General features: G+C 44.5%; 8 protein-coding genes across 8 annotated transcripts; 4 read left to right on the top strand and 4 right to left on the bottom strand.

Moving 5' to 3' along the window:
• Nucleotides 1-143: 143 nt before the first annotated feature.
• On the bottom strand, nt 144-1,510 carry V8C40DRAFT_283622 (aromatic alcohol reductase). The gene has a single exon (XM_083221993.1). The coding sequence runs from the start codon at nt 1,196-1,198 to the stop codon at nt 248-250; it is 951 nt and encodes a 316-aa protein (XP_083068064.1). The 5' UTR covers nt 1,199-1,510; the 3' UTR covers nt 144-247.
• A 154-nt stretch (nt 1,511-1,664) lies between these two features.
• Nucleotides 1,665-2,715, top strand: V8C40DRAFT_257295 (uncharacterized protein). The gene is made up of 3 exons (XM_083218462.1): nt 1,665-2,069; nt 2,132-2,411; nt 2,467-2,715. Exons 1-3 carry the CDS (start codon nt 1,838-1,840, stop codon nt 2,681-2,683), a joined length of 729 nt encoding a protein of 242 aa, XP_083068063.1. The 5' UTR covers nt 1,665-1,837; the 3' UTR covers nt 2,684-2,715.
• Nucleotides 2,716-2,912: 197 nt separating this feature from the next.
• V8C40DRAFT_283618 (NAD(P)-binding protein) lies at nt 2,913-4,104 on the bottom strand (the record flags this gene model as incomplete). Its single annotated transcript, XM_083221992.1, has 5 exons — nt 2,913-3,410; nt 3,468-3,558; nt 3,619-3,691; nt 3,753-3,985; nt 4,043-4,104. The coding sequence occupies 5 exons, from the start codon at nt 4,102-4,104 to the stop codon at nt 2,913-2,915; spliced, it is 957 nt and encodes a 318-aa protein (XP_083068062.1).
• Nucleotides 4,105-5,085: 981 nt separating this feature from the next.
• V8C40DRAFT_277912 (carbohydrate-binding module family 1) lies at nt 5,086-6,345 on the bottom strand (the record flags this gene model as incomplete). Its single annotated transcript, XM_083221011.1, has 1 exon — nt 5,086-6,345. One exon carries the CDS (start codon nt 6,343-6,345, stop codon nt 5,086-5,088), a length of 1,260 nt encoding a protein of 419 aa, XP_083068061.1.
• Nucleotides 6,346-8,112: 1,767 nt separating this feature from the next.
• On the bottom strand, nt 8,113-8,849 carry V8C40DRAFT_257292 (uncharacterized protein). The gene is made up of 5 exons (XM_083218461.1): nt 8,656-8,849; nt 8,623-8,624; nt 8,547-8,597; nt 8,430-8,498; nt 8,113-8,371 (listed from the first exon to the last, which is right to left on the bottom strand). Exons 1-5 carry the CDS (start codon nt 8,662-8,664, stop codon nt 8,296-8,298), a joined length of 207 nt encoding a protein of 68 aa, XP_083068060.1. The 5' UTR covers nt 8,665-8,849; the 3' UTR covers nt 8,113-8,295.
• A 1,729-nt stretch (nt 8,850-10,578) lies between these two features.
• On the top strand, nt 10,579-11,703 carry V8C40DRAFT_277911 (phosphatidylinositol phosphate kinase family protein; the record flags this gene model as incomplete). The annotated part of the gene is made up of 1 exon (XM_083221010.1): nt 10,579-11,703. One exon carries the CDS (start codon nt 10,579-10,581, stop codon nt 11,701-11,703), a length of 1,125 nt encoding a protein of 374 aa, XP_083068059.1.
• Nucleotides 11,704-12,124: 421 nt separating this feature from the next.
• On the top strand, nt 12,125-13,132 carry V8C40DRAFT_257287 (uncharacterized protein). The gene is made up of 2 exons (XM_083218460.1): nt 12,125-12,141; nt 12,200-13,132. The coding sequence occupies exon 2, from the start codon at nt 12,438-12,440 to the stop codon at nt 13,032-13,034; it is 597 nt and encodes a 198-aa protein (XP_083068058.1). The 5' UTR covers nt 12,125-12,141; nt 12,200-12,437; the 3' UTR covers nt 13,035-13,132.
• A 1,581-nt stretch (nt 13,133-14,713) lies between these two features.
• On the top strand, nt 14,714-16,583 carry V8C40DRAFT_283617 (glycosyl hydrolase family 79 C-terminal domain-containing protein; the record flags this gene model as incomplete). The annotated part of the gene is made up of 7 exons (XM_083221991.1): nt 14,714-14,888; nt 14,945-15,044; nt 15,098-15,535; nt 15,593-15,655; nt 15,706-15,743; nt 15,796-16,001; nt 16,059-16,583. The coding sequence occupies 7 exons, from the start codon at nt 14,714-14,716 to the stop codon at nt 16,581-16,583; spliced, it is 1,545 nt and encodes a 514-aa protein (XP_083068057.1).
• Between the last annotated feature and the right edge of the window lie 308 nt (nt 16,584-16,891).

Here is a 16,891-nt window from a genome sequence, read left to right as displayed (position 1 = left end):
AAATAAATTTCGTGTCTGGGCAAAAGTACTCTGGTAGGTCGGACCACGATAATACTACAAGTACGACATGACACAAATTTGTATTTGACCAGTAGCGGTATAACCAAAATATCTTTTTACGATACCTTAAGATATGCTAATTTATGCGATTGGCGTTCGAATATACAACTTCTCAAACCTGGCCTCATAGGTTTCCTTAATGATCTCCGTTCAGAAGCCATCATAGACCAGAACAACACAGCCCGTCTTAAGCACCAATCTTCTGTAAAGCCTCAATGGTCATCTCCTTGAGTGTCTTCTTCTTTAACGTCAAGTAGCCATCACCATCGAAATCCAAGCCGTCAGCCAGGTCGCCCGCTCCACATCCATTAAAAGCACCAATAAGAATGGTAACGAAGAGTGCACCGAAAGGATTACCAGCTGCGAGGTTCGCATTGCGTTGATCAAGTAACTCTTGAGAACTTACGTGCGTCTTCTCAAACTTGGTGCCCAAGATCTCCTCATAGGTTTTCGTGATTTCATTCATAGTAGTACGAATCTCGCTAATACGAATGCGTTTATTCTTGGTTTTCTCCTCGTCCATTTGGAGAACTGCGACGATGGCAGCTCCAAGGTAAGGGAGTGTGCAACCAGAGAAAGTAAAATCTCCACTGTCAACGACAGTAACTTTACGATTCTTAGGGTCAAACGAGCCAAAGGCGCCCTCAAGCCACCCGTCCATAAAGGCAGATGGAATCAGAGTCGTGAAACTTGTAGGTCCACCTTCTTGGGCTAGAGAAACAAACTTGCGGGCCGTGAGCACAGGTGAGCTGTCTTCAGGCCAGTTTCCACCTTCAGTCAAAAGAGTAGCTGCGTCTGGGTGCAAAATATCGAGAGTGTACTCCGACGGGAAAATGCGTCGGACGCCAGCCTCTTGCGCGGCCTTCAGCAGCTGCTTATCAATAATTTTGGACGGAGGTCCAGAAATGAAGGAGAGAATTGCATCGGCTCCGGTGAAGATTTTCACAAGTTGATCGTGGTTGTTGTAGTCAACCGCAATGAGGTTTGCGCCTGGCCTGGATGGTACTTCTTTGCCGCTGTCGGCTCGGGTCAAGATGGTAACGTCGAACTTCGGCTTTGTAGATGCCAAGATGGCGCGGATGGCATGATCCGCCACCCAGCCGGTGCTTCCAGCAATAGTGAGTTTGGTGAAAACCATAGTGAAATGGATGTTTTATTTTGTTTTGCTTTTTAAGAGGTGATGGCTTGATAGTCTCGAAGAAAGTCGAAAGCCAAGTTCGATAGATGTCCTCCCATTATATAACTCGCGACGGAGGACACGACCATGATGATTTTTCACATGCATTGTGAGATTCATTGCTACTGTTACGTCAAAAAGGGAAACTTTTCACGAAACATTCATCCACGCGTTACGTGAAGTTTGGAAATTTTCGGAATTTTTGTGACCACTCATCCATGTGTTACGTGAAGTTGGGAAACTCTCAACAGAATTTCTGTCACCATTCATGAGGGGGATAGAGTATAAGGTAATGAAGAGGAAGTATTAAACTCGCGTGGGCAGAAAAGCGTCTCGCTGGCCATGGAGGTGGGGCGAGCAAGCTTACAAAATGCTGGCAACTATTTCCGAGGAGTGCAAGTACGCGCCACAATGTTCGCACAATAATTGAAGATCAGTGAGCAAAGAGTATGTATGGAACGTTGATTGGCTTTATTGACGGCGCGATTCATCTATATAAGAAGTATACTATCCAGCTGCAGTTTTGCAGATTCTAGTGGGGTCAGTTTGCAAGGCGGCCATCTTTTTTTGACAGTTTTTAAGGGAACTCTTTCTTCTAGTATGGCTCAAGAGGTGACTCTGATTCTGGGCTACGGGCCCAGAGTTGGAACCGACGTTGCTGAAGCGTTTGCAGCACAAGGCTACAAAGTGGCGGTAGTCTCACGATCGAAAAAAGAGGTGAAGCCGGAGTATCTCCAGTTGCAGGCAGACTTTTCGGATCCTTCCTCAATTGAAGGAGTATTCACCAAAGTCATAAGCGAACTTGGCCACCCGAGCGTGGTAGTCTACAATGGTTCGTTCTCCTCCCTTTTTTTGTGAATCATGCGATAATTAATGATGCGTAAAATTTTGTAGCATCTTCATTTAGTCTGAATCCTGCGAGCTCATTGGAGCAACAAATTGCAGCCTTCAATCGTGATGACAATATCAACATTGTGTCTGCATATGTCGCGGCACATTTGGCTACAAAGTCGTTTGCTACTCTTCCACCAGAGTCATCTCGAACTTTTATCTATACAGGCAACAAACTCCCGTTCATGGTTGTGCGACCCCTACTATCCCAAGGAGTTGGTAAAGCTGGGGCAGCACATTTGATGCATTATTTGGCAGAAGATAATAAAGAATTTGGTTACAAGTGAGTTTAATCAGGCAACTAAGTGATATGATCCTAATTGATGACGCGAATGCAGGTTTTACTTCGCTGATGAGCGGAAACTTGACGGAGATCCAGTGTATGGTGCCATTGACGGCCCGGCTCATGCCGCCTTCTATACCGAGCTGGCAAAGAAAAAGACGCAAGGGCCGTGGAACGCAACATTTGTCAAAGGAAGAGGATATGTTGCTTTCTCTGAAGAAATTGTACATGATAGTGTTACTATGCAGCTGGGCGCCCCAAGCCAAGATTGATAGATATAACAAGCTGTAAGCATAGTGAAGTCGCGAAATAGAGTCGAGAGGGAAACAGTGATCAAAGATTAGCACGTTAGACGTTGGATTTCTACCCTGATGATTCCCTTCAAAGGGGATTGCCACAATGTCTTCGGGAAGTATTCGCTGCCGAATCTGTGCTAGTAGTAATCTCAAAATTATATCAGAAATAATGTAAATGTCAACCTCAGTGTTCACTGCCAGCCAATTATGATACTCCAACATTCTTCAAAGCTTCCTCTGTAATCCGCCACAACGATTGAGCCAACTCACTATCATGCGATCTTTCCGACCCAGGGCTTATCTTCCCCGGCGCGGTCAAGAACTTACCTTTGTATGTCTTTGGTTCGTCTATAACTTCCTTTGCAGTCGCACAAAAAAGTTGATTCAGAGCGCCTTTTTCAGGGCTTTTCATCACTAATTTTAAGAGCGGTTTCAGAAAGCTAGGAAACACTCCCATACCACCATCAGTAGCAACTGGGCCGGGGTCGAGTGCCAGTGCAGTAATTTCAACGTCTTCTTGATCCAGTCGTCTCTGCAACTCCCCTGTAAAAAGAATGTTCGCTAATTTACTAGCGCCATAGCGACCGAAGACAACAGTTCGTGAAGTATAATCGTTCGGGTTGGTCGTTCCAGGATCACTAAGATCCTTGATTGTTGCGAAAATATTATGTTTGGGTGCAAACCTCTCAGCAGAAGAGCTTATCTAAATATTGGATGTTTAGTAAATTTTCTTATAATATTGATCGACCACGAAACTCACTGTCACAACGCGAACATCAGAGCCAGCTTGAGATGCAGTGGCTTTGAGAAGCGGCAAAAGTTTCGTAGTAAGTACAAAATGACCAATATGACTATACATGCTAGTATTAACACAATGAATGCAATATTTAATAGGTGAAATAATCACTTACTTGACAGCCATTGTTGACTCAAAGCCTTCCGTGGTCGTTGTGAAATCATCTGCTGCGATGCCGGCATTGTTGACTGTGGAGATAGCTCATGATTAGCGTTAGACTATGGTACATTGAATGAAAAGCAAACGCACTCAATATATCTAATCTTTCTTCCCAAGATGACAGCAACTGTGCAGCCTCCACAATATTGAATAGTTTCGACAAATCCAATGGCAGCCATATTATATGATCTTGACCAATGGCATGGTTTTCCGAAAGGATGCTTTCGATTGCTTCCTTTGCTCGAGATTCAGATCTAGCCCCCATATACACCTTGGCACCATGCAATGCCAGCTGTTTTACTGTTTCAAGACCAATTCCAGTACTAAATCGTGAATGTAAGTTTGGCGTTATAGAAGACAGAAGCATGTGGATCACTAACTTTCCTCCCGTCACCAGCGCGACTTTTCCGGTAAGATCCGGAATAGAGGTAGCGCTCCACATTGTGACAATTAGTCGTTGTTGTCCAATCCTATATCTATTGAGGGCTGATCCAATAAAGATAAAGATTCAACCTAAATTTATTGTTCGCATTATATCGAACTACTTAAATACAGAGGCACAAAGCAGTGCAGCCGGAGAAATGGCATGACTAATCTCGCTAGACTCTTTTATGAGTTCGGAAAAAGTTACCGTCCATTTGACATCAGCCTACCCCCGGTAACGAGCCCTCTATTTGTCTATTTGTGTTTCACTCCGGAACTCACAGCTCATGATTGGAATATAATGATGGACCAGTTGGACTATCCACACTCCTTCAGAACAATCGGCGACCATATTAGAAATCAGAGTTACATAGAGATCTAGATATTTGGAAAGGAAGTTGGTAAGCGCATGCCTAGTTTTACTAATCGGGCTTTAGAAGCCAAAAAGGCCATAACAAGCCATCAATTCCCCGATTTTTATGGTCACGTTGTAATAATATATTCACTCTTGGACCAGACAAAATACTCTTCGTGGTATCGGTAATACCGATAGATAGTAGTATTTATCTTCGTATTGTTAGAAGATTGTTGAATTGCTGAGTTGTGATAGCGTTACCGCTCAGCTTCTGTCATCCAAGTTTCTTTTCACTATTGAGTCAAGTTATAGAGCGGTGATGGGTCTTATTTGTTCTATATTGGAATCCAAGCCTCTGAAGTATTTTTTGGAAAAAGTGGTCGTATCGGTGATAAAGATCCTGCGTGTGTAGCAGACATCTCACATTGGTCACTACATACCTAGATGTGATTGTCGCAGAATACAGGGCACGGCATGAGAATTGCAACAAGCATTGCGGAGTTGGACAAGAAATTGTGTACGATATTGATGAAAACATGTGACAAATATGATAAATACAGAAAGACTATGGAATAACAACTATGTTCAACCGGAAGAATAAACGAGAATGGAAAAGCTTTTGCGGCTGGACTCAATAGTTCAACACTATTTCCGGGAAATGCATGAGCTTACAAGAGACGTATCAGTCCAGGAGCTTCCGCTACCTGTCGGGGTCTCTGTAAGGATATAAGTGCTATCAAATGAGCCTGCGCCCCATCCAACGTAGCCAAGGTAGACGTCGGAGTTTTGGTTTATATATTGGAACTGTTGGCAAAGATATTGAATGCATGATTGAGTGTTACCACCGCCTGTCTCAGTCAGGATAGCCTGGCGGTTGTTTTGACGGAGCCAAGTGGCAACAGGTGAGAAAGCATCATTAATGTTATTTGTGACACAGTCGGCGTGAGTTCCAGAGTTATCTGAATCCAGGTACTTATGTAGATCGAAAATCAGATTGGTTGTGGAACCATCAGGGTTCTTGACCTGAGATAAGGCGGCTGCACTTCCATCGGAAATAAAGGCTCCAGCAGATTGCCAATCATTTCCTGGCAAGGAAATAAATTGTGAGGTAGCGCCGGCATTACGAATAGCAGTGACAACAGCTTGAACAGTAGTAGCCCATGTGTTAATATTCACATCATGTGGCTCGTTCATGATTCCGAACCAAACCTTCGACTGAGAGGCGTACTTCTGCGCCAACTGTGACCAAAGATTGGTAAACTGATCATTTGTAGGCCCACCTTGGCCGATAATCCCGCCATTCCAGCGTGCATAGTTGTGTATATCAACAATGCAGTATACGCCCAGAGAGAGGCAAGCCTGAACCAGCTGGTCGTATTTACCAAAGTTGTTTGAATCCAGAGTTCCACCCAAGTTATTGTTCACAAGGTACTGCCATCCCACAGGGAGGCGGAAAATGGTTAACTTGTCATCGTTGACAAAGTGCTGCATTTGACCAACGCCATCAGGGTAGTTGTTGGTGCCAGCATAGTTCTTCAGCGGCGGGTATACCTTCGAGGTGACGCAGGTTCCATCAGTCCCACAGCCAAAATCGAATCCGGCAATATTAACTCCAGCAAACCTGGTGAGGCCAGAGCTAGGTGGCGGAGTAGCGGACGATGTTGCACTCGCCCTGGTCGTTGATGCTGAAACGGAGGTTGGCTTGGTTGTGGTAGACATGGTAGTGGCTCCAGGAATGCATTGAGCGTAGTAGGGGTTGAGAGTAGAACAAGCAGATCCAGCAACGCAACTAGTCGGGCCGCTCCATCCTTGACCTCCGCATTGCCCCCAAACAGTTTGCTGGGCAATAGAGCCGCCAGCCAGTAAAGTAGCTGCAAGCAGCAATGAACTCATAGGCTTGATCATTACGAAGGAATGAAATATGGAAAAACTAGGTAGTCATGATTAGCAAAAGGATGTCTGCGAAATTGACCATTGGGTACATATTCTCCTGGCTGAACGGTTTTGCATATAGCGACATGAGGAATTACAAACCTGTATGTGATCAACTAAATCTTGGATTCGTGGCCTAGGAGTGTGTGAAAAAGATGATACCTGAATGGTGAGGAAGAGGTTAAAATTTGGATGGTATGATGTTCCCAATCCAAAAGATAGATGGATTCCAGAATATGTTATATAGTCATGGGCATTTCCTATGGACACCTTTTGGATAGTGATCTACTATATACATCGGACCCGGACCGATTCTCCGCAATATCAATCTTGTGTGATAGCAACCTGAGATGAGGACACTCTGGTAGATGTGCCTACTTGGGAGATGTCCATAGTATCTTACCCCTGGAAGTTGAGTCAGGCATTGAGCCTGAATAAGAGTATTCGGCTTTTTGAAGGTATCAACAGCACCCAGAGGATGCTTTAAGGTTATATGCAGGGGTCATGGCTCCTGATTTAATCTAAATATTAAGGCAGAAGGCATCAAATTGACTGCAGGGTTACATGCCGTAATAGTTGCGGCCGTCGGCTTAGTGAAGCTCACTTCAGCCCTTGCGGTATAACCGGTCGGCAAAATACCTGATGCGACTAACCCCACTATATAAAACCAGAAACCCAAATCACACATAGTCAAAAGTGCTCAATTCAGCCAAATAAGGCTTCATGCGACAGTAGACAAGCGTCAATACAACAAGAAACGTTGCTGAATATATAGCCTACCGGGTTTGATGGTCTACTACAGCCTCAATTCACATTATAAAGGCCGGAAGACCTGCAATATACAAAGTATATCTCCCAACATACCTTAGTATGAGCCACAGTATATGTGAAATCTTCAGCTAGGATATTGATACAACAATTATCGTCATAAACCTTTTTTTTGTCTGCACTCTCCTGGGTTATTTTTTTTCAAGACTGTTATTACAAACAAGACAATACCACGGTCAATAAAGAATTCTGCAATCCTGTAGAGCTTCTGATAGTGGGCTGAATCCCCATGTTCATAGCCCCTCAATCCACAATCAGTAGGCAAGACGGAGTAGGTTATAGACGTAGGATCAGCAGCAGTAGTCTTTTTACTTAAATTATTTCCAATATACCTTTTTTCGCATACCGAAAAGAATTGTCAATTCTCATCATGTCCACAGTAGATTATCGACAGTTCACCCACACATTTCGAGGACCACAGACAGCACAGTTAACAGTTCCACTTTTCGAGATCAATGGCAAGATAAGATATGGAACGGTTTCAAATGAATCACAAGTAACAGTTGGCGTGTCTTAAATGTCCCATATATGGTGTTCGATAGCCTGACATTCTGACTTCTTTGTTAGCCAACTAATTTGGGTTCAATCATATCATCAGAAATCTGCAATTGAGTAAAGTTGCTAGGTTGAACAGAGTCACATACTATAATCATATCTCCTCATTGGTCGAAAAGTGCTACCCTCAGCTGGCGGAAACTGCCCCTTGTCTACTAAGAGGAAGTTTTACAGTATGATGTAAATTATAGCCGTTTTCATTTTTTCTAGTCTCAATTTCATTTTACGGACATAAAAACCACGTCTCTCGTTGAATACTGCACATATATTGTCACAATAATTAGCTAGCTCAGAGCAAAGAGACTCCTAGGGGATAATAGGAGATCCAAAAAGTAATCAATGCGACGAGAATTGAAGGCACACGGATGCAAGATATATATCAATATATTCTTCTATGTTATTCCAGCCATTTGTCGTTAGAGCTTCTTAATCACTCTGTTACTTTCCAACCAGACCCTGTACTGTCGAATTCCGGTTATTATATACCCCAAGTTCATGAATATCGTTATGGATGCTGTTGCATGACAGTTGCCTATTCGTTTAACAGTTGACGGCGTCGATAATGCAATCATTGCCAAACTTGTCCTTGATCAACTTGACATTCTCTTCCGACGTCCTAGGCTATAGTAAGTAATGATGCCACTTCAATAACATGTTGAAATGTTTGAGCTTACTTGAAAGAGAAGACAGGAACTCGGGAGACAGTAGAAGGGACGGTTTGGCCGATGAGAGACTCAATGAATCTATAAAAGATTAGCAGTATTCGCAGTGCTATAAAGAATGTGACATACGTCTCAAGTTCGTTGAGATCAGCGGTCTCGTGGGGGCGGACTTGAACGTTTTGCTGCAAGCATGTTGTTAGATGGGAGGATATATTTCAAAATATTCGTGTCTGCATACCAGAGCCATTGTGAATGGAAAATGAGAAGAAGCAAAAAGCGAGGAGTTTAGTTCGGAGTGTTGGTTAATGCGGATGTTGTGAGATGATGTGAATGTTGTTGTAATGCAGAATAAAATATCTTCTGGAGAGTTCACTGTGGCCTCTTTTATAATTCTCTCCTGATGTCTTTCAAAGTGCGCTAACTACCAACTGGGACCATGCAATATTGACGTGGTGGCCCTTAACCAAAAATGTATCCATTTCTATAAGCCACATTGGGCAGCAGTATCTACGTGGCAGCATGCGGCGCCAATAAGGCATGTAGCGCGCAATAATAGGTGCATTTGCCAGCAATCATGCGCTGTTGTTCGCACATGCAGGACTCCTGCATCACTCCTGCAGCAACTAGCATCCAATAGGTTTCGTTAATATGACTCGCTTGTTAGTTCCGTGGCCCGCAAGGCCGCTTCCCCCCTCTCTACCTTTGCTATTGGGCCTTAACTCGTCATAATCTTCAGGCTCCTTAGTTCTACAGGCAGAAGCATCGTGCATGGGAGAAGCACGTCCAATTATTCTTCGCGACCTCATTCGAGAGCGGCCTGCTAACCGCCCAAGTCATCTCTACTACCAACAGAGCTTTTGGGCGTGCTACCAAAAGAGCTCATCAGCGCCCGTTCACATTTCGTGGAGATCAAAGTCTCCTCATCACTTCAAACTTCAGGTGGAGACGACGGTGCAGGGATGGGCGGTTGGGCGCAGTACTTTTCATCACGGAGGCAACTGGAGTGCTCAACACAATTTGTCTGACGACTCTTGTCTGATATGGAGAACGGCTGATGATCTTGGCTTCGTAAAGTTGTATTATTGTTTTGTAGAATCCTTCTAATCGATTTTGTTGGCACATAAGATATTTATAGCCCGAAAAGTAGGCTACTAATCCTTATATTAGGTTCATCATCAGATGTGACCCGAGGCCTAGACATAAAGCAACAAAGAAACAAACACATGATACCTTGAATGCGCTTGGAGTCGAGAATCGACGCTGTAGCCCCTTTTTAACTCAAGCCACTTCATCACGACTACTAATAGAGGTCATACAGTAATAGATCCTTGCAGAATACCAACGGCGAAGCAAATTTTCTCTATTTGCAAAAGTTAGAACACATTTTTCTCGCTAGTATTACCCTGCACAGCAGATATTTCTACAAAGGATATTGTGATACAGAGCTATCGCCCTAGTAGACATATACTTTGGGAAATGATTCTCCTGGGAAATTGTTCGTGTTGACGAAGATAAGGTTGTTGGCGCAAAGTCGGAGACTTCGGTGTAACCTGCTCGGGGGTCGAACGAGATGCAGGATCACTGTACCCTATTTGGGATATCTTTTTCTTTTTTTACGCGAACAATTGGCTGCTATGTCCAGAGTTTGCTCTTTCTCTTTGGTGCAGGTGTTGTTGGAACAGTTGAAGTTGGAATTGTACGTTCCAGTTGAGTAACTTACTCATCGGGCCAGATGCAAGGGCGCCTATTAGTGTACGATACGGTAGGTACTCCGAGCCAACCAGTATGTTTCACAACACACATCTTCATAATGTGCGACCCTTGGTTATTAGCAACGCCTGATTCTGCCGTTCGACAACTTGAGTAATTCTTGCTTCCACGTACCGTCACTTAGGGCTTGCCGCGATAAGGATTAATCAATGCGTCTGATTGACGACGAAAGGTATGGCTAACAATTAGATAGCACAAGTGGAAGCAGAGCACAGCTGTGATGGCAAAGATAACTGTGCAAGGCTACTGGCGTATCTGTGACGTCAAACGTTAATCGCAAGAGAGCGTCTTAATTCCACGGCACGAATAGGAGCTGTTGAAAAATTTCTCGTCTCGCAACTGAAATCATCTCTTGGATTTGTTCAGAACGGATGATATCTTGTTGAGCAGAATGCAGGGCCGCACGCACCGCATCTCCACCAAGATTATCCGTGCCATCGTGAACGGCGAAAATGCCAAGAGGGAACAAAAGACGCGATCGTTATTTGCACAACTCATACATCACCTGTTCAACTTTTTTTATATATGGAATTTGGACCTAAAATTATATCGAGGTGATGATTTTCTTGCTCTAAGACACGATGTGTGGCACTTGAACAATGGTGCATACACACGATCTTTTCAACCCGCAGACGAGAGCCCGTCGCTAGGGTCTAATGAACAGCATGCGACAACTCTGGTCCCAATGGGGAGCCTTGGATATAGTGGCTCTACCTTTTTTGAGAGTTTGGACGGTAAATACATTGTCAAGTCTCTGGACAGACACTTCGAACATCATTTCTTCACGCACGAACTACTTACGCCGTATCTGATCCATATGCGGGAACATCCTGACAGTCTCCTGGTGCGCATCACTGACCTGCTGCAAGTTTCGCATACCACTCTGGGGGGCATATTCGGCACTGAACCAACACACCATGTTGTCATGGAGAACCTCCTTTACGGTACTGGGCAGGCTGGCAATGCATCACATTGTGAAACATATGATCTGAAGCCGAAGGACTATTTTTTCCCGGAGCGTGATATTGCAAATGGCAACTTGGCGTCGCAAAGTGTGAAGAACAAGCTGGTGGATCACTTTCCAGGCAAAGTGCAAATATCGCATGAGGCTACGGAAGAGCTGATGGCTTTGTTGGATACAGACACAAAATTCCTCGCCGACTTCAATGTCTTGGATTACTCATTATTCCTTGTGCGCTATCCCTTTACAGCTGAACCAACTTATGCTGGGCCTAGTCAACCGGCTGCTCAAACTAAATTGGCGGGAAGACCGATTGACTGTTGGAGAACAGGCGTGGTCTCAAGTGACGAGCAATGGGTGTATCGTGCTGTTTTGCTGGACTTTTTCTGGGCTCGACATAAGTTTCACGCGAGGACCATGTCTGGCATCGTTGGGGTCTTTAACATTTGGGCCGGGCAAGGTCCAATGACAATCACCACGGAACCGTTTGAGTACAGGAAGCGCTTCATGAAAATGGTTCAAAAATTGCTGGTAGGAAGGGAATGGGACGAATGATCGGATCTCTGCGGCTACGCCTGAAAAAATTACTAGAAGCCAGTGTTCTCTTCACGGCGCTCTCGGTTTTAGTTCTAAATATACACCAAGTTTTACTTGCGAGTGCCCACAGTTTAGGCAGAGAGCAAAATCGGTATTCATAGCTACAGACTCCGAATTTCTAGAAGATTATTCCCCCGGATAACAGTGTGTGAGGATATTACTGCTTAATTCCCGATATTGTTGAAATACCTAGTCTATGGCTTGGACGATATTTTCTACGAACAAGATGAATTGCTGAAACCCTTGTTGGACTGCGGACGCTAAAAAGAGGTGCGCCAGCATCAATTCTGTAACAAGCCCACGATCAGCGAGTATGATGTTTAATTTGTTCATCCATTTCATTTCTTCATTCGATATGATAAGATACAGCCGTTATGATGTCGAGCATGAGTCAGAGGTATGTCACACCCATTAAGGCTAAGGGCAAATTTCCGCTGTTATAGCTTACCAAAATGCACTCCCAGCTACCACAGATCGACAGATTGAAGCGCCTATCACTTAACCTAAATAGAATGAATGATTTCATTTCGCTATATATTGAGTAAAACAAGTTTCTTATTTTTTTCTGTTTCAGAATAACCAGAATTAACATAACAATCTGTCGACACGAGAGCGTTGCCCAACTTTATCGATTTTTATCTTTACACCTATATTACTTTCTTATTTGGATCTTCAACGACTTACCATACATCATGCCGAGACGGCGCAGCTCTGATGAATATAGCGACGACGATATTCGCTATGGAACGTCCCATTCCTCTCCTTCGGGCCGGCGTTACGAATCTACTCATCCTATCGAAGAAGGCCATTTTCGCGAAGTGAAATCGACTACTAGACGACCTGGGAGGGAACGGGTCGTCAATTATCATGACCGGCAAACTCGAAGGCATCATGATCACCATGGTGGCAGACATGGGCAGGATGAAGCAATGTCTTACCGTGAGGTACGGCAATCTGGTCGTCGTGGCCGATCCCTGCATAACGAAGATGATGTCGAATACCGACGACGTGGAGATCATCGTCACCACCGGTCTCGTACTCGGGCTCGTAGCGAACACCGCCTTGTGGAGGTAGCGACAGCGGCCCTAACAGCGGGTGTAACGGAGGCTATCCGAGCACGACACGATCCAGAGAGATCTCGACGAGCCGTTACGGCAGCTGTTAGTGCGGCAGCTATGGACGCACTTGTGAGCAAAGATGATGATAGGAAAAGAGGACGCCACATCGTGGAAAGTGCGGTCGGTGGGATGCTAGTTGACCGCCTAGCCAACGGTCGTTCAAGGAAATAGTTTTTGTAATCTGCTCAGCAAGATCGATATGCCAACTTCTCATATGTACTCTCGCAATATCCTTATATTACTTATCATGAATCCATAGCCGATAACGGGCGTCAAACAACACTCACAAGTTCATGTGTAATCTGTGATCTCGATATAAGAGTACTACATCAGGTGATCCAAACTCGATATCTATTACACAATACGTCATCGACCCTCTGGACACTATTTTTGTTTTACGGCTGTAGAGTTTTGACGAAGCCATTGCAAATCCGACGATCGCAATGTTGATGCGTGCACTACGTTTAGCTTTAGCTTTGTATGTATTTATCGGTTCATGATAATTTGTAAAGATGCGATACTCCCACTAATGCCCTGCTAATTTCTAGTAACATAGCCGCTGTTTTCCTTCCGCAATGGTCTAAGATACTTACTTATAGTGTCACAGGGTAAGCCACTAGTGTAACCCATCGGCCATTGCTCTTGGTCTTCACAATAGCATAGTGTTCACGCTGTATAAATAGTTTTGACATATCCGTGTAATTACTATAAGGATTAGAAGATCAATACGAGTCATGGTTATTTTGAGGCAGGGGATTCGCAACGCGAAAACGAATATCGGGCGATTCATCGGTAATAATAAGTCACGGATTCTGTCACACCCTTTGGCTCACTCACTCCGAATGTGAAATGCGTGATGGCAACCCAGGCGCGCGCGATCAGGTATTTTTTGCTATCGCACAGTCTTACCAATGGGCTCCATCTGTACCAAAAAGGATACACTAATGAAGCAATCTATAAACTGATAATATAATGGCAAATGAGTTCGATGAGAGTGCCGCAGTTCACAGTTCACAGGAAGCCGAATATTGCCTGGAATCTATGTAAAATGCTTCCACGCGCTGAGAGAGCGCCGTGTGATCATTTTCACAGTGAGCTGCATCTTCCGCTATCGACAGGGTCAAAAGTATTCTGATCATTGTCTTCTTATGTCTTCTATTTTGATCAACCCTAATGCTTATATCTGCGCTGGTTGTATCTTTTGACGTTTGTATAATCGTAATTGACTCTACTTAGTTTGACGCGCCGAAAAACTCGGCTACATCGCGGGTTCGTTTCCAAACACTGTTGGCAATAGTGTCCCCCCTAGGCTTTATTTACGGCGAAATCTTTCTTGCAATTGCGCTCTGATTGACATTGATCAAATCCCATGGATTTAAACATTCGGCCTACACCGAAAGATGATGAAGGCTGCTCTTAAACGTTGCCTGCCACCCGAAAGCCGTCAGCAAGTCGAGAATATGCTGGAGCCCCTCACCGCGATCCCGCCGAGCTCCGGTTGATAGCTACCGAAAGCCGCTACTATCCCCTCCGCATCGAAATGTTTTACGGGGTTTCTCCCCTGATTGACGCTCCCGTGTAGGCCGAGAGGCAAGTTTGTGGAGTGATTTATGCCTTGTTTGAGCTAGCTATAATGACGACCTGTCTAGGTTGAATGTCTTCATTGGAATAACAGCTTCAGAAGTACTATGTGTATTCCCTAATGCTTGCCGTGAACCAGCCTGTTTTAGAAGGCTGGCATCAGGTAGAATGGATATATAAGCCCAGCAGTTCCCGGATACTGCAACTAAACATCGAGTTCTTCATATGTTTGACGTTTCATCCCCCTCTGCCATTTTGTTTGTACCAAAATGATGCGCCAGACTCTCCTAGCGGCTCTCTTTCTGTACCAGCGAGCTACAGCAACTTCTGATCCCCCGATTAGAGTTGCAGCTCCTGGTACTGTGCCTCATGGAGCATCCCAAGTGGTAGATCACGCTTTCGCCTCATTTTCTTTTCCCGCCCATTGGCTTCCTGATTTTGCTGGTAGGCTGTTTCTGAGCATATCAATGGGTGACTCCAAGCTAATCGAGCCCCAATAGGAAACAATAGTCACCCTAATTTATTCTCCCGTGATATCCTAGATCTCCTTTACAGCAAAACTGGGAAACATCCTTATATCCGAGTAGGAGGCACTTCTGCGTATGACCCGCCTGTCGACAAAATATATCCCCAGTGCTAACATCTAGTGCTAGCGACCGCACATATTACAATGCGTCTCAAGAACAGTCCATCCTAGTCGAGACAGGCTCTAATGGCATTCCGTCGGCAGTCTACGTTGGACCTGTGTACTTTGAAGCCTTTAATAATTTTCCTGGCTCTTTGTGGAGCTTCCAGGCTAATCTCGCCAACAATGCTAGCTGGGGTCTCAACAACACTATGGAAGTGTGCAAACATGTTATGAATACTCTTAAGGGCAATCTGATCGACTTTGAGATCGGAAATGAAGTAGACCTTTACCCATGTGCCGTTCGACCTTGTGGGTATACAGTCTATGATTACCTGCGAGAATGGACTACCTATGCGAATGCAATCTCGGAAAATGTCCTCAAGGGAAACCGGTACGGCTTGGACGAGCAAAGGTTCTTCCAAGCCTTGGTGTTTGCAAATGCGGAGTTAAAAACTTTCACCACGTCAGCTCAACCACTTCCATTTTCTCTGGAGATTGGATGTAGCTAATTTGAAAGCAGGCCCAACGCGTTTAATGGGGGTATTGATCTGACAGATCATGTCAAATCCGTTTCTTTGCACCAGTATGTCATAATCTGAGGCTGTTATACATTATCTACTAACTCAGTGGTAGCTATGCAGCCGGCAATCAGGGTTGGGTTAGGCTTCAAGGTCAGTCTTGGGCTTCTTTCCTTCTTTCGGCATCGCGTCTAATGATCCATAGAAACATTTATGAACCACACTGCTGTTGTGGCTAACCTTAGCATCTATTCCCCCGCCAATGACTATCTGAAGACTAACTATCCAAACATCACTTTCTTGCTGGGCGAGACAAACAGCGACTACACTAATCTCTTGATGAATCAAGTAGAGGGAGTGTTCGGCAGCTCGCTATGGCTGATTGACTATCTCATGTACGGAATGTCTCTGGTACGATAAACCCATTCATCTAAAAAAATTGAGTACTGCATATTGATAAAAATGTAGAACATCACTCGTTTTAATCTCATCCAGGGAACTACGTTCGGATATACGGGCTGGGTTCCTGTGCCCACTGGCAATATGCAACCTTATGTCAGGGCACCCCTCTATGGTCAAATTGTTGTGGCAGACGTAATTGGTCACAACCCTCATGTTCAAATCTTACCCATTGACCTTGGCCCTGAGCTTTGGAAGTTCTCCGCGTATGGTGTCTACGAATCAACAAAGTTGAACAAATACGTGCTCATCAACCTTGACGAATGGAATTCTACAACTCGATATCCTCGTCCAAACCAAAGTGTTACACTGAAGTTTCCCTCCGGAGTAAAAGCCGCCAAAGTACAGAGACTTGTCGGAGCAGGAGCCAGTGCGGACTCAGACATTACTTGGGGTGGACTTAGCTGGAACTATACCCATGGGCGGCTCGCGCAGTCAGGTCGACCTCACAACGAAGTGTTACACATTTCGAAAGGCATGGCCAAATTGACAATTCCATCAACAGAAGCCGTTGTCGTCACACTGGATCGATAGATACTTACTATATCTCATTTGGAACGACATACCGTCTGCTATACTACGCACCACAGATGTCATAATCCGTAATGTTTGAAATAAACAAGTTATTGGAGAGTACAAGCCTATCAATGACTTCCATTAATCTGCGTGTCCAGTTTCGGTATCCGAAGGCCAAGAGCGCTTTCTGAGGCAATGATTGAACGGTAGATTGTCTGTAGAACGTATTTTGTCGCTTTAGATTCAAGCTGCTACAACGAAATTTCCTCATATTTATATCTTCTGGTAGGGACCGCAAATGGAAGTCCATACGCTGACAACTCCCG

Source organism: Trichoderma camerunense (assembly GCF_050948025.1).
Source record: "Trichoderma camerunense strain CBS 138272 chromosome Unknown V8C40scaffold_24, whole genome shotgun sequence".
NCBI lineage: Eukaryota > Fungi > Ascomycota > Sordariomycetes > Hypocreales > Hypocreaceae > Trichoderma > Trichoderma camerunense.
This window is presented reverse-complemented; position numbering and strand designations above follow the sequence as displayed.

Coding starts and splice junctions, on each gene's coding strand:
- V8C40DRAFT_257287 (XM_083218460.1), top strand. CDS start 12,438: ATGCCGAGACGGCGCAGCTCTGATGAATATAGCGACGACGATATTCGC.
- V8C40DRAFT_257292 (XM_083218461.1), bottom strand. Junction 8,499..8,546: donor GATCTCAACGAACTTGAGAC/GTATGTCACATT, acceptor AATCTTTTATAG/ATTCATTGAGTCTCTCATCG. Junction 8,372..8,429: donor GTTCCTGTCTTCTCTTTCAA/GTAAGCTCAAAC, acceptor ACTATAGCCTAG/GACGTCGGAAGAGAATGTCA.
- V8C40DRAFT_257295 (XM_083218462.1), top strand. CDS start 1,838: ATGGCTCAAGAGGTGACTCTGATTCTGGGCTACGGGCCCAGAGTTGGA. Junction 2,070..2,131: donor GAGCGTGGTAGTCTACAATG/GTTCGTTCTCCT, acceptor AAAATTTTGTAG/CATCTTCATTTAGTCTGAAT. Junction 2,412..2,466: donor AATAAAGAATTTGGTTACAA/GTGAGTTTAATC, acceptor ACGCGAATGCAG/GTTTTACTTCGCTGATGAGC.
- V8C40DRAFT_283622 (XM_083221993.1), bottom strand. CDS start 1,198: ATGGTTTTCACCAAACTCACTATTGCTGGAAGCACCGGCTGGGTGGCG.